The 24,439-nt window shown below is 43.2% G+C and overlaps 1 protein-coding gene across 1 annotated transcript; it reads right to left on the reverse strand.

The window, feature by feature from the left end:
- Nucleotides 1-794: 794 nt before the first annotated feature.
- RDH11 (retinol dehydrogenase 11) lies at nucleotides 795-24,439 on the reverse strand. The gene is made up of 7 exons (XM_036259205.1): nucleotides 24,317-24,439; nucleotides 21,416-21,534; nucleotides 20,925-21,080; nucleotides 19,770-19,874; nucleotides 18,295-18,504; nucleotides 15,719-15,908; nucleotides 795-2,272 (listed from the first exon to the last, which is right to left on the reverse strand). Exons 1-7 carry the CDS (start codon nucleotides 24,382-24,384, stop codon nucleotides 2,170-2,172), a joined length of 951 nt encoding a protein of 316 aa, XP_036115098.1. The 5' UTR covers nucleotides 24,385-24,439; the 3' UTR covers nucleotides 795-2,169.

The raw sequence follows: 24,439 nt of genomic DNA on the forward strand, positions 1-24,439 counted from the left end.
TCCACTGCACTATTATCAAGTTTTCCAATATTTCCATAAAGTGACCTCTTCTAAATATATAGTTTAATGGTCAAAACAAGTTCAACAAGATTATTAATTTACAAATATGAGAAGACTGTGGTCCTATAACTCTTTTCCCTACCAAAGTGAATCTATAGTCGTGGTTCCGAGAAAATCACAAACCCTATTAGAATAACATACTGTAAACAAGTGATGAAAACAGTAGCAACTCCTCAGACTTCCTTTGGCAACAGTACTTTTTTAAAAATATTTTTTCCTCACCTGAAGATATTTTTCCATTGCTTCTTAGAGTGGAAGGGAGGGAAGGGGAGAAAGAGAGAAAAATCATTGTGAGAGACATGTCAACTGGCAGCCCCCTGCATGAGCACGAGACAACTGTGGCTGGGGATCAAACCTACAACCCAGGCACACACCCTTGACCGGGAATCAAACCTGAGACCCTTCGGTCCATGGGCCGACACTCTAACTGCTGAGCCAAACTGGCCAGGGCTGGCAACATGGCTTTTAATAAAAGTTCTCCAAATAAGCCCTGGCCAGTGTGGCTATTGACTGAGCATTGTCCCATGCACTGAAAGGTTGCTGATTAGATTCCTGGTCAGGGCACATGCCTATGTTGTGTGTTTCATCTCTGGTTGAGGTGTGTGTGTGTTTGTGTGTGTCTGTGTGGTAGCCAATCAATCTCTCTCTCTCTCTCTTTTTATTTATTTCTTAAATAAAAACACTTTAAAAATGTTTAAAAATCAATAAAAACATTTTTTAAAAAGTTCTCCAAATAAAATGTACTTTTTTTTAGCAAATAGACATTTTAATCTTGTCATGATAATGTAAGGTTAAGATTAAGTTGATTGTAATTACCAATATCTGTCCATAAGATAATTTTGCTGAATAAGGAATTGAGGGTTTGTTTGTTTTTTCTTTTCTTTTTTATTTTCCCTGCCACATTGGTTGGCTGGTGTTTAAGATAGTGCCCTATCAGTCTTGCTAATTCAGGTGCTCACCCTTAATTCTTCCATAGCTGGGTATTACCATCTTCAGCGTTTTTCCTCTAATATAACTAGTCCCTTCATTATCTTCCAGGCTTATCATCTTTGAACTTCCTTTCTGTTTCCCATGTTCTTGTTGGTGAGTATTTATCAACATATACAGAGTCTGCTTCCCCTTGCGGCTCTACCCATTTGTATCAAAGACTGGATGACACTGGCTTGCTCCATCTGATCGTTTAACTGCATCAGGGTCCAGTTTAATACTATTCCTTTTTGGCTATTTTGAATTTTGTGAAAATACTCCCAACTACAAAAATGCACGTATATTCAATAACAATCATCAAATAGCCTTTCCTGTCTTCTGATTTTCTAAGATAAACTAAGGGACAAAAAGGAGGCCTCTGTGGATCTGGGGTCACTAACTGAAGTCAGGAGGCCTACCTTCTCAAACTGCTCCTTACATTACCTCCTTGCTGGTCAGAGAAATAGCAGGAAAATTAGTTTAAATTTCATTTTTATTTCTGCCTTCCCCCATATTTCTGCCATCCTCCAAAACCCACAAACTTCTTAGAAAAGGAAGCTCTTCCATGGTCTAGGCATAGGAAAGTGTCTTAGCAGTGGCTTTAGGTTGTCAGAGATAGAATCTTGCCACAATCCAGATTTAGTTAAATTTCCTGAAGAATTCAGATGTGGCACCATAATGGTTTTCCTTAGAGGTGAGGGACAAGTCCTGGTCTGGAGCCAAGCCACTGTGACTCCTGGCGTTGAGCTGAGGCTGCAGTGTGGCCCTCTTGAAGAGAAGATTGGTTGGTTGGGAAGAACATTGTGAACAGAGGGCAGAAACTGGTCCAACACTGACATAGCTTAGGTTCTCCTAGTAGTAGGTTTCAGAAGAAAAGTATGAGCTTGCAGGTTATGAGGGGGTATTTATCCTATGGTATCTCTAGTAACTGGCAATAACAGGAGCAAAGTAAATCTGGACAAATGCAAGGCTGTTCAGTGACTTTGGCAGTGTACACTGGGATTTTATCAGACATCGAGTTGGCAAGGCTGGAAAGTTTGCTCTCTTTGTGCTCAAGTTTTTGGCCATCCTGAAGGAGAAACATTTTGGCTGGGAGTACAGAGTAGTCTGCTGCACACTTCTTGTGGGTCCAACTGCCACCACCTAATCCATAGGGATGCCCAGCAGGTCACAGCTGACATCCCATAGCCGCCTTGCTACCGTCTCATTACGAGCCTGGGCAGAGACCCATGCCACATGGCAGTCACTGGAAGGAAGAAAGAGAGGTTTAAAACACAGTGTTAGCGGAGTCTGTTTCCTGCCTAAGATAAGGATACGACAGAAAAACAACTCGGGGATATGTCCTCTAGGCACTTCAAAGATCCAGTGTTTGTCCTATTTCTTCATTCTCCAATGAGAAAATGTAATTTTCTTTACCCCAGAGAAAATGTAATTACCACCTCTCTTTTTAAAAAAAAAGTCGTTCCGACTTCCGGTCAAGATGGCGGGTAGGTAAACGCGGTATCGCATCCTCCCACAACTACATCAAAGTTACAACTAAACTATAGAACAACCATCATTCAAAACCGCCTGAAATCAAGCTGAATGGAAGTCCTACAAAACTACGAATTGAAGAAGCCGCATCGAGACTGGTAGGAGGGGCAGAGGCGCAACAGGGCTGGTCCCACACCCACGTGTGGCAGATAAAAATCAGGAGGACACCTCGGCTGGGAAGGTCCTCCCTAAGCACTGAGGGGTCCCCGTCCCATACCAGGTGCCCCGCTCAGGGTTCCAGTGCCAGGAAGAAGTGTCCTCATAACTTCTGGCTGGAAAAACCAGCGGGCACTGAGGCTCAGGGAGGCTAAGGGCCCGCGCACAGACTTATTGGACTCTCTCCCTCTAAGCTTGCAGGGGCGCCAGAGACACACAGGGAAGAACTGAGCTGTTTGGCATTGGAGCGAGGGCTGGAGAGGGGGCTTTCTCCGGGACAAACTTGCTGTCAGAGGCCTTTGTTCCTGTGGTGAGCCCTTCCCTGGGACAGCAGATAGTCGCCATATCTGGGACTCCAACAACCTGGCTCACACTGGTAGCCCCGCCCTGGTGATTCCCTGAGGCCCTGCCCCACCCAACCTTCAGGCCCACCCAAGCTGTTGCCAGTTGCTTAACTATAGGATTGGCCTGTCTTGGATCCTGCTTCAGGTTTTCCTAAATTCTTTCAAATAAGCAGCATCTGGGCTCAGCTAGCCCCATACCTCTCGTTAAGTAATACATGGAAACAAACACAGGGAGGCAGCCACAATGAGGAGACAAAGAAACAGGTCCCAAATGAAAGAACAGAAAAAATTTCCAGGAAAAGAACTAAGCGAAATGGAGATAAGCAACCTAACAGATGCTGAGTTCAAAACACTGCTTATAAGGATGCTCAATGAACTTAGTGAGTACCTCAGCGAACTTAGTGAGGGCCTCAAGAGCATAAAAAAGGATCAGTCAGAAATGAAGAATGCACAGTCAGAAATGAAGGAGGCACTAACTGAAATAAAAAATAATTTACAGAGATTCAATAGTAGAGTAGGTAGAGCCAAGAAGCAAACCATCGATTTGGAATATAAGGAAGCAAAAAACACCCAATCAGAACAGCAAAAAGAAAAAAGAATCCAAAAAAACAAGGATAGTGTAAGGAGCCTCTGGGACAACTTCAAGCGTGCCAACATTCACATTTGGGGGTGCCAGAAGGAGAAGAGAGAGAACAAGAAATTGAAAACGTATTTGAAACAATAATGGCAGAAAACTTCCCTAACTTGGTGAAGGAAAAACAGACATACAAGTCCAGGAAGCACAGAGAGTCCCAAACAAGATGTACCCCAAGAGGCCCACACCAAGACACATCAACATCAAAATGCAAAAGGTTCAAGACAAAGAGAGAATCTTAAGAGCAGCAAGAGAAAAGCAGTTAGTTACCTACAAGAGCGTTCCCATAAGACTGTCAGCTGATTTCGCAAAAGAAACTTTGCAGGCCAGAAGGGAGTGGCAAGAAATATTCAGAGTGATGAAAAGCAAGAACCTACAACCAAGATTACTCTATTCTGCAAAGCTGTCATTTAGAATCGATGGCCATATAAAGAGTTTCCCAGATAAGGAAAAGCTAAAGGAGTTCATCACCACCAAACCATTATTATATGAAATGGTGAAGGGTCTTCTTGAAGGAAAAGATAAAAAATATGAACAAACAAAATGGCAACGAATACATATCTATCGACAACTGAATCTACAAACAAAATGAACAAGCAGAACAGAAACTTTCTCATAGATATAGAGAACATTTTGTTGGTTGCCAGATGGGAGGGGGGTTGGGGGAATGGGTGAAAAAGGTGAAGGGATTAAGAACTACAAATTGGTTGCTAGACTGAAAAACCTCAAAGGGAAGGGGGTTGGGGGATGGGAAGAAATAAACCAAAGAACTTATATGCATATATGCATAACCAATGGACTCAGACAACAGTGTGGGGAAAGGCAGGAGGGGGGCGGGAGTGGGGAGGAGGGGGTCAATGGGGGGGAAATGAGGAACATCTGTAATACATTCAACAATAAAGATAAAAAAATTTTTTAAAAAGAAAACAATAAAATACAGTCATCCCTCGCCACTTCACGCTTCAACTTTCGCGGCTTCACTCTGTTGCATTTTTTTCAAATATAGTATTTGAAAAACCATGATAGAATGAAACTATAAAAGTCAAAGTGCAAAGTGGTGAGGGACGACTGTATATAAATAAAGAATCCTACTTAGCAGAAATTCATTTATCACAGTAGAGTCTGGAACTGATTAATAGCGATAAACGAGGGCCAACTGTATGTTTTAATTGATTTTTAAAGAAAGGGAGAGGGAGCAAAGAAAGAAACATCAGTCGGCTACCTCCTGCATGTCCCCTATTGGGGATCAAGCCCAAAACCCAGGTATGTGTCCTGACCAGGAATTGAACTGGCACCCTCTTGATCCATGGGTCGACGTTCAACCACTGAGCCACACCAGCTGGGCTGTAATTACCATTTCAGATCTCACTAGACCACCTCTGATCAGAATGCTTTGTTTGATATAAATGCGTATAATTTAGTCTTACTATTCCCCTTTGTATGTATATATTTAGCTGTAATATCAGTGCCTGCTTGACATCTGTATATGTCCATCTTGTTCAAATAAGTCTCTGAGGTCCATTCTACAAGACCTTGTACAGTGTCATGTAGCTGAGATCCTGCTATTTACATTGGTCACAGATGCTTAGAATGGTAAACAACAACAACAAATAAACAACACAAAACATTTCTTATTTCTGGTCTACCTGTTTTTAAACTCAAAAAAACAAGTCAGCTTTGTAAATAATGAAAGGAGGAAAAAGCTGATAGCAGAAAAGAAATGATAACAAGGTACCCAGTGTTTCATATACCCTCTCTTCATTGGTAGAATTCTAATTATTTTAAGTCCCCATTAAATGCAGGAGCGATATCCCAACCTTGCTCCACCCAGAAACTTCTCTCAAGGATAATTCTTTTATTCATTTTTGTATTTTCTGAATCTAGTACACAGCAGATATTCAATGAAGGACTTTTAAGAAATGATTAAGTAAATGGATCACAATCTTTGAAATCATATAAAAAGCAATTTCAAAACATTTTACTGATTTTTTACAGAGAAAAACATCGATATGAGAGAGAAATATCGATCAGTTCACACATCCCAACCAGAGATCAAATCTGTAACCTTCGCCCTGGCCGGTTTGGCTCAGCGGTTAGAGCATCAGCCTGCGGTCCAGAGAGACCTGGGCTCGGTTCCCGCTAAGGGCACGTACCTCGGTTGCAGTTTATCCCCGGCCCTGGTCGGTCGTGCGGGTGGCAGCCACTCGATGTTTTCCTTTCACGTCGATGTTTCTCTCTCTCTCTCTCTCTGTTCCTCTCTCTCCCTCCCACTCTACCTGAACAAAAAATGGAAAAATGTCCTCGGATGAGTATAAAAAAAAAAAAAAAATCTGTAACCTTCGTATGTGCCCTGACCAGGAATCAAACCCTCAACCATTGATATACAGGATGATGCTCCAACCAACTGAGCCACACTGGCCAGGGTGAAAAAGCAGTTTTTAAAATTATATTATTTCAAGAAAACTGCTTTCCTGGACAATTTAAGCAAATTCTGAAGGTAAAAAGCTGAGCTGACAAGTCTGAAATAATGACATGAAGCAAACTCCTGACACAGTGCTACTCAAAGTATGGGCTGTGGACCAGCAGCAGGAGCATCACCTGGAAACCTGTTAGAAATGTTAATTCTGATGCCCAGACCTACTGTATTAGAATCTCTGGGGTTGAGGCCTAAGAGTATGTTTTTAACCAGTTTTCCAGATGGTTGTTAAATGCAAGAAAATGTGAGAATAAACCACTTAAAGAAATCTTTGCATTTAAAAATCAGCCTTATAAGTACAGTACTTCTCTTTAAGAGAACTCACCAGCACAACCTGCCATTTCTTTTTTTTTTTTTATCCTCATTCAAGGACATTTTTCCATTTTTTGTTCATATAGAGTGGGGAGGGAGAGAGAGAGAGAGAAACATCAACATGAAAGGGACAGATCGAGTGGCTGCCACCCACATGACCCAACCAGGGCCGGGGACAAACTGCAACCGAGGTACATGCCCTTAGCAGGAACCGAACCCGGGTCTCCCTGGACTGAAGGCCAACGCTCTACCACTGAGCCAAACTGGCCAGGGCTCAACCTGCAGATTCTGAGTGCAAAGCCCATCACTGAGAAGGGAAGGCTCTGTATGACCCTTGAAATGACTTGTCCTGTGCAGCCTCCACGGCATGGCGCCTCACTACTCATTGTAGTTTATGGTGAAGAGCAAATGACACAATGGGCATGAAAGTGCCTTGTGAGCTACGACATGCTGTAAAAATTATTCAAATACTACAGTAAGAGCTACGTAAATATGGTTAAGGCATCAGCACAGTCATGGTACTGGTACTTCCAGTGGGATTTTTTTATTTTTTTAATCCTTACAAGAGGATATTTTTCCATTGACTTTTAGATAGAGTGGAAGAGAGGGAGGAGGGAGGAGGGAGAAACATCAAACCTGCAACCCTTTGGTCCTCAGGCTGATGATCTGACCACTGAACCACACTGGCCAGGACAGGATTTTGGTGAGTATTAATCAGTATAGTAAAAGATTGTCTGACCAACTTCAAAACTTTCTTTTTTTTTTTTTATCCTCACCGGAGGACATTTTTCCATTTTTTGTTCAGTTAGAGTGGGAGGGAGAGAGAGAGAGAGAGAAACATCCACGTGAAAGGAACACATCGAGTGGCTGCCACCCGCACAACCAACCAGGGCCGGGGACAAACTGCAACCGAGGTACGCGCCCTTAGCGGGAACCGAACCCGGGTCTCTCAGGACCGCAGGCCGACGCTCTAACCGCTGAACCAAACCGGCCAGGGCGCAACTTCAAACCTTTCTACAAAGCCACAGTAATCAAGACTGTGGTACTCGTATAAGGGTAGATATATAAATGAACGGAAAATAATTAAAAGTACAGAAGCAAACCCTTACATTTATATCAATTGGTTTCTGATAAGGCTACTATTATGAACTGACTCGTGCAGCCCAAAATCCATATGTTTAAGCTCTAACCCCCAATGTAACTATATTTAGAGATAAGACATTAAAGGAGATTTTTAAGTTAAAAGGAGGTCATAAGGGTAGAGCCCTAATCCTATAGGACTAGTGTCCTTATAAGAAGATAAGACACCAGAATTGTGCTCATACAGAAGAAAGGCCATGGAGGGGGGGCACTACAAGAAGGCAGCCGTCTGCAAAACAGGAAGAGAAGTCTCACCAGAAACCAACCCTGCTGGCACCTTGATCTTGAACTTCCAGCCTCTAGAACTGAGATAATTAACTTCTGTTATTTAAGCCACCCAGTCTGTGGTATTCTGTTATGGCAGCCCAAGGTGGACTAATACAGCTACCAAGATAATTTATGTGGGAAAAGAACAATCTTTTCAACAAATGGATCTGGGACAATTGGATATTACATGAAAAAGGATAAAGTTGGACCTCTACCTCATACCATATACAAAAATGAACAGAAATGAATCATAGACCTAAATGTAATATGAAAACTACAAAACTGTTAGAAGAAAAGAGTAACAAATCTGTGTGAGCTTTGATTAGGCAATGGTTTCTTAAATATGACATCAAAAGCACAAGTGACAAGAGAAAAAATAGATAAATTAGACTTTATCAAAATTAGAAATGTTTGGCTTCAAAGGACACCATGGAAAAGGTGAAACGACAAACCAACATAATGGGAGAAAATATTTTCAAATCATGTATCTGATAAGGGACTTGTATGTAGAAGATATAAAGAACTGTTTCAACTACTCTCTCCAGTTTGGCTCAGTGGTTAGAGCATCAGCCCAAGGACCAACGAGTCATGGGTTCGATTCTGGTCAAGTACCTGGTCGGGTTGTGTGGGAGGCAACCAATGTGACCCCTCGCATTGATGTTTCTCTCTCTCTCCCTCTCCCTTCCTCCCTCTCACTCTATCTGAAGATAAATAGAAAAATATTGCCCTGGCCAGTTTGGCTCAGCGCTTGAGCGTCAACCTTCGGACCAGAGAGTCCCAGGTTTGGTTCCCGCTAGGGGCACGTACCACCAAAAAAAAAAAAAAATCCTTAGGTGAGGATTGAAAAAAAAAGAACTGTTACACTAAACAATAAAAAGACAATCCAATTTAAAAATAGGCAAAGGATTTTAATAGACATTTCTCTAACAAAGATATATAAATCGACAGTAAGCAGAAGATGTTCAACACCATTAGTAGAAAAATGCAAATGAAACCTATAACGAGACACTACTTCTTACTAGTATGGCTAAAATAAAGACAGGCAATAACTAGTGTTAATGAGGATGTGGAGAAATTGGAACCTTCATATTCTGCTCATGGCAACATAAAATGATGCAGACACTTTGGGGGAAAGGCTGGAAGTTCCCCAACAGCTAAACACAGAATTAACATATGACCCATACTCCAGTGGAATTTTAATTCTAAGTATATACCCAAGAGAAATGTCCATACAAAAATTGTACATGGCCCTGGCCAGTTTGGCTCAGCGGTTAGAGCGTCGGCCTGCGGTCCTGAGAGACCCAGGTTCGGTTCCCGCTAAGGGCGCATACCTCGGTTGCAGTTTGTCCCCGGCCCTGGTCGGTTGTGTGGGTGGCAGCCACTCGATGTGTTCCTTTCACATCGATGTTTCTCTCTCTCTCTCGGTTCCTCTCTCTCCCTCCCACTCTACCTGAACAAAAAATGGAAAAATGTCCTCGGGTGAGGATAAAAAAAAAAAAAATTGTACATGAATGTTCATAGCAGCATTATCCAAATAGCCAAACAGTGAAAATAATCCAAATGTCCATCATCTGATGAATGGATAAATAAATGTGGTATATCCATAAAATGAGATGTTATTTGGCAATATAAAGGAATGAAGTACTGATATACTCTTTGGCATAGATGAACCTTCAACACATTATGCAAATTGAAAGAAGCCAGTTACACAAGGCTACATATGCCTTGGCCAGTTTGGCTCAGCAGTTAGAGCGTCGGCCTGCGGTCCAGAGAGACCTGGGTTCAGTTCCCTCTAGGGGCGCGTATCTCGGCTGCAGTTTGTCCCCAGCCCTGGTTGGTTGTGCAGCCACTCGATGTGTCCCTTTCACGTCAATGTTTCTCTCTCTCTCTCTTCCTCTCTCTCCCTCCCACTCTATCTGAACAAAAAATGGGGAAAAAATGTCCTCGGGTAAGGATAAAATAAGGAAGGAAGGAAGGAAGGAAGGAAGGAAGGAAGGAAGGAAGGAAGGAAGGAAGGAGGGAGGGAGGGAGGGAGGGAGGGAGGGAGGGAGGGAGGGAGGGAGGGAGGGAGGGAGGGAGGGAAGGAAGGAAGGAAAAGAAAGGAAGGAAGGAAAAGAAAGGAAGGAAGGAAGGAAGGAAGGAAGGAAGGAAGGAAGGAAGGAAGGAAGAGAGAAAGAAAGAAAGAAAGAAAGAAAGAAAGAAAGAAAGAAAGAAAGAAAGAAAGAAAACAAAAGGCCACATATTATGATTCCACTTATATGAAATGTCCAGTATAGGCAAATCCATGGAGACAAAAAGTAGATTAGTGTTTAAGGTAGAAAGAATAACCAGTGCAAAAGTCCTAAGGTTTGCCCTGGCCGGTTTGGCTCAGCGGTTAGAGCGTTGGCCTGCGGTCCGGAGAGACCCGGGTTCGGTTCCCGCTAAGGGCATGTACCTCGGTTGCAGTTTGTCCCCGGCCCTGGTTGGTCGTGCGGGTGGCAGCCACTCGATGTGTCCCTTTCACATCGATGTTTCTCTCTCTCTCTCCCTCCTGCTCTATCTGAACAAAGAATGAAAAAGTGTCCTCGGGTGAGGATAAAAAAAAAAAAAAAAAGTCCTAAGGTTTATGATCATTTCTTGGTAGTGGCCTATATGGTTGCTGTTTGACCTTCAAAGTGTTTAAAATTAAAAATCTATGGAAATGGGAAGGCTCTTCAAAAGTCAATTCAGTAATCATGGATTTGAAGCTGACTTTTTAAAAACCACTCAGTCAAAACCAAGGTAAAGGGTTATTTCTTAAAACCTCCAGGAAAAATCATTCCATTGTGCAAAATGAAATAATCTGTCTTCTTATACTTCAGACCCACATTTCCAACTATTTGTCACACATTTCTACTCATGTCTTATGGAAGACTCACTCAACATGTATAGAGCCAGGTTTATTACACAGTGGGTAACTGTTACTCTTTAGTCGAACATCCATTACACATTCTTTTGGCAATAGCTACCTGACTTCTTTTTTTTTTAATCCTCACCAGAGGACATTTTTCCATATTTTGTTCAGATAGAGTGGGAGGGAGGGAGGGATAGAGAGAGAGAGAGAGAGAGAGAGAGAGAGAGAGAGAGAGAGAGAGAGGGAGAGAGAAACATCGACGTGAAAGGGACACATTGAGTGGTTGCCACCCACATGACCCAACCAGGGCCGGGGACAAACTGCAACCGAGCTACTTGCCCTTAGCAGGAACCGAACCCGGGTCTCTCCGGACCGCAGGCCGACGCTCTAACCGCTGAGTCAAACCAGCCAGGGCTACCTGACTTCTTTCTGTGGAATTACCTCTTCTCCTTAGTTACAGTTTGAAGAGCCCATTAATCAAGTGACTAACTACCTACCCCTAGCCAAGGAAATAGGGGTGAGGGGATGGAAGGTGGGGTGCAGGAGAAAGAAGAACAAATGCTACCTCCCTGGAGAGTGGAAGATGAACAACAAAACCCCCGATGAGCATTCGCTCACCCCAGCAGCAGTGCCCTGCCACCAGACTGGCCACTGACTGTTCTAAGCCTGGCTCTTCAGTCTTCTCTTTGGACCTAGCAGCACCCTCATATTTTAATAAAATCCCTTCTTGCTTATACTAGCCAGAGTCCAATTCTACTGTTTTGGAAAAGAACCCTAAGTTATACACATTATTTTTCATGTATGCTGTCTCAGTTAATGTCACCATCAAACTCCTAATAACTCAAGCTTGAACCCAAGTCACCAAATCTTCCCCTATTCCCTCACTCAATTGGTCAACAAATGGTAAAAATTCTACCTTGCTCACTTAACCATTCTTTTCATGCCAACTGTCATTACCTTAATTCAGGAACTCATTATCTCTGACTTGGGATACTTATTCATTCACTAAACAAGGTCACCAGGGATATTTTTTCAAAGCTCAGATCAGATTATGGCTCTGTACTGAAACAACTTCTGTGGCTCCTCTCACAGTCTAGCATTATAGGCCTTTTATGATCTGACTGCCTAATTCTCATCCCAATCTTAATTTACATATAGTCCATTCTCTAAAATTTCAGGTCATTGTCCTGCTTGGTGTGGTTCAGTTGGCTGAGTGTCCTCCCATGCATCAAAGGGTCACCGGTTCAATTCCAGGTCCGGGCAAATGCCCAGGGTCGTTGGCTCAGCCAATAGATGTTTCTCTCCATTTCCCTTCCTCTCTCTCTAGAGTTAATAAAAACACACAACCACATCAAACTTACAACTAAACTGCAGAACAACCATCATTCAAAACCGCCTGAAATCAAGCTGAATGGAAGTCCTACAACTACGGAATTAAAGAAACGGCCACATCGAAACCAGTAGGAGGGGCGGAGGCAGAGGGGCTGGTCCCACACCCACGTATGGCGGATAAAAATCAGGAGGACACCTCAGCTGGGAAGGTCCTTCCTGAGCACTGAGGGGTCCCCGTCCCACACCAGGCGCCCCGCTCAGGGCTTCAGTGCCAGGAAGAGAAGTCCCCATAACTTCTGACTGGAAAAACCAGCGGGCACTGAGGCTCAGGGAGGCTGAGATGGCTGGAGCCCCAGGCAGCTCCTCTTAAAGGGGCCCTGCACAGACTTATTGGACTCACACCCTCCAAGCTTGCAGGGGAGGCAGCTCGAAGGGCGCCAGAGACATATAGGGAAGAACTGAGCTGTTTGGCATTGAAGTGAGGGCTGGAGAGGGGGCTTTCTCCCAGACAAACGTGCTGTCAGAGGCCTTTGTTCCTTTGGTGAGCCCTTCCCTGGGGGCGGCAGACAGTCGCCATATCTGGGACTCCAGCAACCTGGTTCACACTGTTTGCGCTGCCCTGGTGACTCCCTGAGGCCCTGCCCCGCCCAACCTTCAGGCCCACCCAAGCTGTTGCCAGTTGCTTCACCATAGGATTGGCCTGTCTTGGATCCTGCTTCAGGTTTTCCTAAATTTTTTCAAATAAGCAGCATCTGATCTCAGCTAGCCCCATAACTCTCGTTAAGTAATACATGGAAACAAACACAGGGAGGCAGCCAAAATGAGGAGACAAAGAAACAGGTCCCAAATGAAAGAACAGAAAAAATCTCCAGGAAAAGAACTAAGCGAAATGGAGATAAGCAACCTAACAGATGCTGAGTTCAAAACACTGCTTATAAGGATGCTCAACGAACTTAGTGAGAACCTCAGCGAACTTAGTGAGGGCCTCAAGAGCATAAAAAAGGATCAGTCAGAAATGAAGGATGCACAGTCAGAAATGAAGGAGGCACTAACTGAAATAAAGAATAATTTACAGAGATTCAATAGTAGAGTAGGTAGAGCCAGGAAGAAACCATCGATTTGGAATATAAGGAAGCAAAAAACACCCAATCAGAACAGCAAAAAGAAAAAAGAATCCAAAAAAACAAGGATAGTGTAAGGAGCCTCTGGGACAACTTCAAGCGTGCCAACATTCACATCTTGGGGGTGCCAGAAGGAGAAGAGAGAGAACAAGAAATTGAAAACGTATTTGAAACAATAATGGCAGAAAACTTCCCTAACTTGGTGAAGGAAAAACAGACATACAAGTCCAGGAAGCACAGAGAGTCCCAAACAAGATGAACCCCAAGAGACCCACACCAAAACACATCATCATCAAAATGCAAAAGGTTCAAGACAAAGAGAGAATCTTAAGAGCAGCAAGAGAAAAGCAGTTAGTTACCTACAAGAGCGTTCCCATAAGACTGTCAGCTGATTTCGCAAAAGAAACTTTGCAGGCCAGAAGGGAGTGGCAAGAAATATTCAGAGTGATGAAAAGCAAGAACCTACAACCAAGATTACTCTATTCTGCAAAGCTGTCATTTAGAATCGATGGCCATATAAAGAGTTTCCCAGACAAGAAAAAGTTAAAGGAGTTCACCACCACCAAACCATTATTATATGAAATGTTGAAGGGTCTTTTTGAAGAAAAAGATAAAATATATAAACAAACAAAATGGCAATGAAGCCCTGGCTGGTTTGGCTCAGGGGTTTGAGCGTCGGCCTGTGGTCCAGAGAGACCTGGGTTCAGTTCCCGCTATGGGTGGGTACTTCGGTTGCAGTTTGTCCCCAGCCCTCATTGGTCGTGTGGGTGGCAGCCACTTGATGTGTCCCTTTCACATCGATGTTTCTCTCTCTCTCTCTCTTCCTCCCACTCTATCTGAACAGAAAATGGAAAAATGTCCTCGGGTGAGGATTAAAAATAAATAAATAAATAAATAAATAAATAAATAAATAAATAAATGGCAATGAATACATATCTATCGACAATGGAATCTACAAACAAAATGAACAGGCAGAACAGAAACATTCTCATAGATACAGAGAACATTTCCTTGGTTGCCAAGGGATGTGGGTTGGGAGAATGGGTGAAAAAGCTGAAGGGATTAAGAAGAACAAATTGGTTGCTAGACTGACAAACCTCAAAGAAAAGGGGGTTGGGGGGTGGGAAGAAATAAACTAGGGAAGAAATAAACTAAAGAACTTATATGCATAACCAATGCACACAGACAACAATATGGGAAAAGGCAGGAGGGGGGCGGGAGTGGGGAGGAGGGGGTCAATGGGGGAGAAATGAGGAACATCTGTAATATATTCAACAATAAAGAAAAATAACAGTAAAAAAAAATAAAGTCAATAAAAATGTGTGTGTGTGTGTGTGTGTGTGTATATATATATATATATATTTTTTTTTTTTAAGAAGTACATAAAATTTCAGGTAATTTCCACAAAATCTTGTAGGTGTTAAGAATCTTATGTAATATCTGGGATTTTCTTCAAAATAATATGGGATGTGCCCTGGCTGGTTTAGTTCAGAGGTTGGAACATTGGCCCGCTGACCAGTGAGTTGCGAGTTCAATTTGGTCAAGGGCAGGTGACTCAGTTGCAGTTCGTCCTCAGCCCTAGTCAGGGTCATGCGGGAGACAGCTGTTTTATGTGTCTCTCTCACACTGATGTTTCCCTGTTTCTCTCTCTCTCTCTGTGTCTCCTTCCCTCCCTCCCTCCCACTCTACCTGAGATAAATGGAAAAATATCCTCGAGTAAGGATTTTAAATAATAACAACAACAACATGGGATGAGAAAAATATGGGAAGGGGTTGCAGACTGGGATGGAGCAAGATTGGCCAGGGGTAATGGTTGTTGAGGCAAGATTATGGGTTTATGGGAATTCAACATGCTATTTGTCTACTGTGTACATTCAAAATTCTCTATAATAAAAAGTCTTCACTTATTCAAGAAAGGAATCCACTCATACTAGTTTAGTCCTGAAGACAATAAAGAAATACAGATTCACCCTGGCTGGTTTCGCTCAGCAGTTAGTGCATCAGCCTGCAAACCAAAGAGTCCTGGGTTTGATTCCAGCCAAGGGCACGTACCTCGGTTGCAGTTTGTCCCCGGCCCCGGTTGGGGTCGTGCAGGTGGCAACCAGTCAATGTATCTCTCTCACATCAATGTTTTTTTTTTTCTCTCTCTCCCTTAAAAAAAAATAAATAAATACAGGTTCAAATTCTTTTTAATATTAAAAAAAAATAAAACTAGGAGTCCAAAAAGGAACAAAGAAAATATAGGGATTAACATAACAAAAAATAAGAATAAAAGAAACAACCAGAAAGCATAAAAGATGACATGAATAAAATCAAACCTAGCAGTTACGACAAAAAAAATGTGAATGGGTCAAATTTCTCTATTAAAAGGTAAAAACCTAGAGTTAAAGGACCAAAGCTATGTTAGACAGTGTACTTTTTTAAAAGGGTATGGTATATTAAACAAATCCAAATTACTTCCTTTAGGCAATAAAATTCCATCTTCAAAAACCAATACATTCATACCTGAAATGATTCCCACTTAGAATCTCAAGACCTTCTGTTAAGGCACAGTACAGGCTGGTCTGGGCTCCCTGCTGAGGGGTCTTGATGAAGAAGGAGAAAAGCCACCACATCCATTTCATGAAAGATGAGTGCCTAACCAATTCAGAGTTGACTGTGCCAGGGTGTACAGAATATGCTGAAACGCCAGAGCCTTATGGGGGAAGACAGGAGAGAGAGAGGAAGACAGGATTTAATGTTGCTCGATGGCTGAAGAGAGCAGAGGACAAAAATAAACACGGCCCAGTTTCAAATCCCAGCCCTACCACTCATTAGCTGTGTGACCTTGGGCAAGCTCCAGATGCTGAGATTCAGTTTCCTCATCTGTAAAATGGGTATAATATAATACCTGCACCTAACAAGATTGTTCTGAGGATTAAATGAGGTCATATGTAAAAGAGCTTGAATAGTGTCTGGTGCATTTACACATTTATAAATGGCATTTATACATATGCTATTTCAGGTCCCCAATTCTTGGGGCAAGAAATGTTTCCAATTTTTTTCTGTATTATAAAGGTAATATGATACATATACATATATTGTCTATTACCTACTCTCCCTAGTACAGGTAAGGTTTTGTTGCCCATTGTGTTTTGATGCCAAGCTTATAAAAAAACCTGAAATTTCAGGCCTTTGTAGATTTCACAAATTACAGATAAAGGGATAAAGGACAGTAGATTTGCTTTTTTTTTTTTTCAACTCCAGAGCTACTCTGAATGACCCATATTTAATATTCTGTGTTCTAACCATAATGGCCTTCTCTCTGTTTCTCTCCCCTCTACCTGGTATGTTCCTCAACCACCTCATCCCACCCACACTGTAACCCAAATAATTTCTAATCAACCTGCAAGGGCTCAGCTTGCAGAGAAGTCTACCCTGATCCTTCAGATTGAATAAGGCCCCCCACAAATTGGCTACAGGTCCTCATACTTCCTCTTTATAGCATTTACCTCAATGACAGTCACACAACAACAAAAAGGAAACAATCTAGATGTTCTAAGAACATGACTAAATAAATGAAGGCATACCTATACTATGAAATACAATGCAGCCAACACAAGGAATGGGGTAAATCTCAATGTACTACAAGGAAAGATCTCCAAGACATTATGCTGGCATTTCAGTTCCTTATCTATATATAAATGCATAAGATAATTGGAAAGGGGCGCGTTAAAATTGTTGGCAATGGTTTCTTGAGGAGAAAAAAGTAGGAGGGGGAGCTAGGGGAAAAAGTGAAGGGGGTTTTTCACCTTTAATATATGAACTTTTACAATGAAAATTATTCATGTATTTTTTTTTGGAGGGGGGGTACATGCCCCTCGCGGAAACCAAACCCAGGACTCTCTGGTCCACAGGCCGATGCTCCAACCACTGAGCCAAACCGGCCAGGGCAAAATTATTCATGTATTACTAGACTGATTTTACATGTGACAGTTGTATAACTGCTTGATAATTATCTCCCCTCTATTAGATATAAACCAATCTAGTAGATTGAGGGAGGGACTGTACTTGTCTCGTGCGCCACTCCATCCCCAAGCCCCTATCCAGTGCATAGAACAGCACGGGCACAGAATGCTTGTCTGCTGAATGGCTGAATGAAAAACTCTTCTGTCATGTCCAGGTTTCTTTCATGGCACCACAGCACGTCCATCAGGCTTCCTTGCTCATGTAGCCTTTGCTTTATCTGATCCTCAGAGCTGAGCCCATTTCTCCATGCCAGGCCACCCTGGCTCCCTGACTGACCCTTTGGATAGTTTTCATCCTCTTGATCCTGATCCATCCTGAGCTCATGAAGGATGTCATGCCCTGGGCACAGACTGGACATGTGAACTAAGCTGACCACCAGCTTCCTTCCTCCCCATCTCAGAGCTTCAGCATGGTTTGATGATCCTGTTCCAACAATGCGGCTCCTGTGTCTGGTTCCTTAGGCCTGAATTCTGGCCGCCTCAACTCCTAGACAACTCCAACTGTCCACCCTGGATTTCCTGTCTTTACTGGAATCCAGAGTGGATGATGCTGAGAAACTCTGTTTACTTGTGACTGGAGAGTCCCTTCCTCAAGCATACATTTCTCTTATTTGACCCTTTGCTGTTAGGAAGACAACACCTCCCTCAGCCCCTGCTAACCCCAGCACTTGTTTTATCCTAATGATTGTATCTAGTGCCAGTTCAGGTCCTTTGCTTCTATTTAGTTTCACTATAAGTAAAAAACCTTGACTTGCTCATGAAGCCTGAATTAATTATGACAACAACCTGTGAAGTAGTCCAATTTTACATATGAGGAAATAAGCCTTGAAAAGTCACTTGCTGCAGGTCACACAGCTGGTAACACCAAGCTTTCAAACTCATAGTCAGAATGTCCCCATCCCCGGACAGCCACCTCCAATATTCAGTTGTGGGCTGCTTACTATAACTAGACCCAGTTATAGTCATGGAAGCAGGTCCTGGCCAGAGAATAGGCTCCAGAAAACAGTTTCTAATTCTGTGGCTTTTAGCTACTTCCCCAACTCATGTCTCCACACTCATTTCTGCTAAGCCTACCTTTCAGCCTCCGGGCCAGTTCCTGGGTGAAGAGAATGTTGGCTAACTTGCTATGACAGTAGGCCAAACCTGCACTGTAGAATTTCTCGCCCTGAAGATTATGAAAATGGATCCTTCCCAGGTGATGTGCTAGGGAAGACACATTCACTACCCTTGATGGGGCTGATTCCTTCAGCTTCTCTAGCAGCAGATGGGTCAAGAGGAAGTGACCTATAAGAAAAACTAGAATTAACAGAGTTCAGGGCCAGTGCAGGGGTGAGGGAACAGTGAGTGGTGAGCAGGGCTCAGCAATGGGAAGCAGAAAACTCAGGAATAAGGCTTTTTGCCTCATTCATTCATTGTCAACCACAGAACAAGTTAAGGGTTTAGAGAAACAGAAACAGTCAATGACACAGGACATCCTTTTATGACAGCGATTTTCAACCAGTGCACCACAAGAATTTTAAAAACATGCAATACCTGATTATTTAGTCAGGAGCACTGACCTCTTTTCCCTTAGACTGTCAAATAAAAAAATCACAACAGCCAACACAACAATAGTCCTCTGGTGTGAATGAAACAAAAATATATAGGTCATATAATAGAGTTTTATCTTATTGGTCATGTTGCATAATAAGGTTGCATCTGCTTGGTTAATGGTTAGTACCAGAAATCCTTATATACAAGTCTAGGCACCTGATTTTTTTTTTTTTATCCTTACCCACGTACATTTTTGCGTTTATCTTCAGATAGAGTGGGAGGGAGAGAGGGATGAAGAGAGAGAAACATCACATCAAGTGGCTGCCACCCATATGACCCTAACCGGGGCCAGGGACAAACTGCAACCGAGGTACATGCCCTTAGCAGGAACCGAACCTGGGGCTCTCTGGTCCACGGGCCAACACTCTAACTGCTGAGCCAAACCAGCCAGGGTGGCACCTGATTTTTTAAAGTCACTTTGGAGCAAAAAGGGTAGGTAATTACTATTATTATTATTATTTGTAAATTAATAAAGATTATAGCTATTTTTTGTCAGATTGGCAAAAAATGTATTTTTTTGGCTTACCACAGAATTTTAGTAATTAGTTTATATGTGCCATAAAATGAAAGAGGTTGAAAATCACTATTCTATGAAGTAGGTCTAGATTATGTGAATATGAACATGATGTACTGTCTCATTCCAACTTTGAGTAACTTCCCTGATACTAGCCACAAGGGTCACTACAAAGAAAACAACACAACCCCCAATACAATTAGGCTGTTCAAAAACACCCCAAGGTAAATAGAATCTGAATCAGATTAAAAAGTGGGTGGAACCAAGTGGGCCTCAAGTTTATCCCTGCGCTTTCAAGCAGGATCATATTTATTGTTTACTTATGGTCTATTATGGCCCAGAGGTCCAATCACACCACAAAGAAGGCTCAGTCTGGCCCCTAAGTTTTCCAAGGAGAACTTCAGGTTCCCTCTAGCTTTTGTGATGAGACCAGATTTCTTACCCAAGTGGTTGACTCCTATATGCATCTCAAAGCCATCTGCTGTCTTGGAGTAGGGACACATCATCACTCCTGCATTGTTGATCAAAATGTGAAGGTGCTTTTCCTCTGCAGGGAAGAGGAGATGGAGCCATAGCTATTACATCTTAGAAATCTGCCTCATACCCAGGCTCGGAAAATGGAGATGTAGGACTTTAATCTTTTCTCCATGTTCTCTTCATACTGATTTTGTATTGCTTTCATTCTAAGACTTTAGAATCCTGCATACTTTTACTACAGGACAAAATTCCATCTTACATTATCAAATGGCCTTTCCAATCTTTCCAATTCAGGAGCTACTTACTTACTGCTTCTGGGAAGTGTTCTGTCCACATTTCCCAGCAGAATGGGAAGATTCCAAAGCAAGAGAAGAAAAGATGTCCTGTATGCACTCCTGACACTGGGATTCAGGCACCAAAAGAAATACTGGTTTAACTTCTTTGCTGCCTATGCCAACTTTCTCTCATGGTTCATTTTCTCCTGTGGTTAGCAATTTCTGACTATAAGCTCATGTTCTCCTTGGGAGGCCTAGCTCCCTGGGTTATGAGGGGATATGCCTGCAGAATGCTCTAGGATTTGCTTTTCAAATAATACTACAGTACTTTATGTTAATTTCTCAGCTTAAGATTCTTGCACTATTTGGAGGTATGAATTCCCCTGCCCCATAGATGATGCCAGCTGGAGGTTCTAATTTCTTGCAGATGATTCTTTATCCATTTATGTCCTGAAGAGATAAGCTTCTTTGTCATGTCCCTCAGCTGGTGGCCTGTGCTTTTTTAAGCTCCTGTACCATGGACCAACCTTACATGGAGCCTCAGAGACAGCTCCCCAGCTCTCAAGGGCCCGACGCCTCATCTCCAGACCCTCAACCCCATATTGAGTTCTGACACCCCTGTGAGATTTTTGGCTTTAGTGCTTACAGCTATGACTTTTTGAATTAACTTTATATTTCTGCCTCTTGAGGATTTCCCTTTGTTACTAATGAGTTCAGCTCTGAATCAAAAGGTTTGGGTTATATTTTATCTAGCATTTCTGTACAATAAACAGGGAGAGGGATCTTTTCCTTTTAGCCAAGTCTGCCATGTTGACCCAAAACATAGTCTTAGGTTGTACACTTACCTGCTAAAAAGCCCTCAGCAAAGGCTCGAATAGATTTAGTATCAGCCAAGTCCAGTTTCCGCACCAACACCTGTTGGTTCCCTGTCATGGTCTGGATCTCTCTGGCCACCAATTCCCCCTTTTGCACATCCCGGCAAGCTATATATACACGGGCTCCTGTCAACCAACATATAAGAGACAAACTGTCAGCCCCGTGAGTGAGTGAGTATTATAACCCTAATACTAATGCTGAGTGTTATTTTCAACTGTTTTATTTATTTACCCCACTTCACAACAGAGGTATCTGATGAGTAAGTCAGGAAAGAAAAATAAATCAATAATATTCATTAAGTGTCCTTTAAATTGAGAGCATTGTATTAGGTTCAGACCAACAAATCAGTGGGCCACTTGGAATGTTCTTGAATTTCAGAATTGGGAGGAAATAAATGAGAATGGTCATTACTGTGAGGTAATGGCAGTCGCAGGAGGGAATTAGAAGTAGATAAACTTGCCCCTTTGAGCCAGCTCTTTGGCTGTCTCCTTCCCAATGCCTGTGTTGGCACCAGTGACCACAGCCACCTTCCCGGGAAGCTGGACAGTTGATGTACACACGCCGCTGGATAGCATTTTCCTGCAGAGAGAAGGAGAGCTTATCAGTTCTTCATTTTCCTTGTTTCAAACACAAGTTCCTGCAACCCAGTGTCTTCAGATCCCAAGGATGAGGTATGCTTTGGTTTCTTCTACTGCTGTCCTTTTATAGGTTTAAGGAAGGTTGGAGAAAAGAAAACAAAAGTTTTCTGGTTTTGCTCAAGAATAAAAGTGAGTCCATTACAAGGGCAATAATTGCTTAGAGCTACTCCCTACAGTACAAGAACTGGATGAATATTTGATTAGCCAGACACCTGGCTTTGGTTTGAGATCTTCTATAGGCCTAGGAAATCATAAGACTCAGCCTGAAAGAAGAAAGAACTGGTCCACATATGTCAATATGTTTATAATTAGCACTTTATAGCCTTGATAAACAGCTAATCCAACACAAAAAGCTAAAATTATGACAGCTTGTCAACTTGGGACAAAACAGACAGAAAAAACCCACAAAATTAAAAATAAGACAATGAGCCTGCTGGTTTTGCTCAGTGGTTAGAGCCTGGGCCTGAGGACTGAAGTATTTCAGGTTTGATTCCCAGTCAAGGGCACATATCTGGGTTGCAAGTTTGATTCCCGGCCCTGGTTGTGGTCGTGCTTGAGGCAACCAATTGATGTGTCTCTCGCTCATCAATGTTTCTCTCTTTCTCCCTCATTCTCTTCCACCCTATCTAAAAATCAATGGAGCCCTGGCCGGGTTGGCTCAGCAGTTAGAGCATCAGCCTGCAGACCAAAGAGTCGTGGGTTTGATTCCAGTCAAGGGCATGTTCCTTGGTTACGGTTAGTCCCTGGTCCTGGTCAGGGTCATGAGGGAGGCAACCAGTTGATGTGTCTCTCTCACATTGATGTTTCTCTCTCTCTCTCTCCCACTCTATCTGATGATAAATAGAAAAATATCCTTGGGTGAAGGTTAACAATAACAAAAAAAGATCCAGAGACTTGGAAGTAGGGAACAGACAGATAAACCTCAGAGGGAATGGGGGGTGGGGGTGGGAAGAGATAAACCAAAGAACTTATATGCATATATGCATAATCAGTAGACACAGACAATAGTGTGGGGAAGGCAGGAGGGGGATGAGAGTGGGTGGAGGGGGTCAATGGGAGAAAAAGGAGGGAACATCTGTAATACTCTCAACAATAAAGATAAAAAATGTAAGACAAAGAGAACACATAAATAAGTACAAAAGCTGAGATTCAAGTTTTGGTTTAATGAATTTGAGTCCTTGTTCTTAAGCACTGTACTATCTTTCTTTTCTAAAGGAATGAACACACACACAGAAATTAGTAGGCCTCAGATTGTTCTCTCCTCTTCTTTGCAAATCTTGAAACTCAAGTTAAAAGAATCTGTTGACTAGGAGATGCACTTTTAAAGGGCATTTCAGCCTTTCCATTGAACTTGGAATTGCAAGGTACACACTCCTAGCCACAAAAGATACCAGCTTAGTGCAAACAGGCAGATAAGAAAAGGCCTCCCCAGCTCAGTTTCCCACATCCCTTCAGCTTTAGCTCCAGGAGGGGCAATGTATCAGGACCTCTTCTCAGCTCTTTCATTTCCTTAACCAGCAGGAATGAAAAAGGCCATCAACCAGAAAGTCCTGCTCTGGCCTAACTCCTGTGACCTAACTAGGTGATTGGGAACATGACTCTTGGAGTATATCTTCCTCAGAAAAATCTCGCTGAGATATGAGCACTCAACTCACTATTTTCATTTCAGGTTCAACTTCTCATTGAGATTCTAGGTAGATAAGAAGATCTTGTGGTGGGAAGAGATAAAAGCACCCTTTTTTTCTGAGTATGTGCACCCATGTGTGCCCAGAGGTGGAGGCACTGAGTGTTCGGAGGGAAGGAAAAATATAACTGGAAGGGGCACAGGGAGGTGGGGGGGCAGGGCGGGGAAGAGAGGTGAATTCAGTAAGAACGGAGTGTAACCTAGCACGCCTTCAGGTTCCATAGGGACAGTGACTGCACCCCAGCTTCCTTATCCCGCACCACCCCGCCCCCCAGGAGGGCTGTGTCTTTCCACTCACTGGTTCACCGTCACCACTGGTGACTTACTCAGAACCAATCAGCAGGCCGCCTGTTTTGCAGCTCGCTGCAGATGCTCTGGGAACACTTAGCCAGCTATTGCCGGTTGTCTCACCTGCATAAGAGACCTTTACCCTCACCCTCTTGCCTAACCCTGAAACACCTGGATAATCCCGCACCGAAGGCAAGATAGGGCTCAAGATATCATTTCCTCTCCTTTACAACATCGCCCAGAGAAAGAGCGAATCTAACAGTGACAAGAGAGCAAGCAATGGGGCTGCAGCCAGTTTCAGAAAGCAAAAAGTTGAATCGCTCCATTGTACTATAGAGGCTGGAAGTAAGAGGCTAGACAGGGCTGGTTCAAGGCGTGGGAGCCACGGGGAAAACAGTCTGGAGGTCCACACCTTATTTTGGGGTCTGCAACCCCCAAAGCTGTAAACTTAAGTGTCTCAGGTAGCCTTGTACTCGGGGTTCGCTGGAGCCGGAAGCAAGGGCTGCTTTGACGAAAAACGGGGCCGGGAGAAACAAAGCGCGGTGCTCCGGGCTGCGGTCACTTCCCGCCGCCTGGGGCCTGATGGGGCCGCCCTCCCCGCAGCCGGACTCCTGCGACCAACCAAACCCGGCCTCCTACATGGAGCCCCTCGGGGAGTTTTCCTTTTCCTTCTTTTGATGAACAGAGCTTCGTGAGGATTAATGCCCCCCACCCCAGACTTCTCAAGAGAAGGCAATACATTTACACAGACCTGATCTGGGGTGCAGCGATGTACAGGAGAAGGGGGAGGAGGAGGAGCAGGAGCAGTACCCCAATCATCTTGCGGGGCGGCAGCGAAGGGAGATGCAGCAGCACAGGGAGATGCCCCAGAGAT

The sequence above is a fragment of the Molossus molossus genome, unplaced genomic scaffold (assembly GCF_014108415.1).
Source record: "Molossus molossus isolate mMolMol1 unplaced genomic scaffold, mMolMol1.p scaffold_m16_p_1, whole genome shotgun sequence".
Lineage (NCBI taxonomy): Eukaryota > Metazoa > Chordata > Mammalia > Chiroptera > Molossidae > Molossus > Molossus molossus.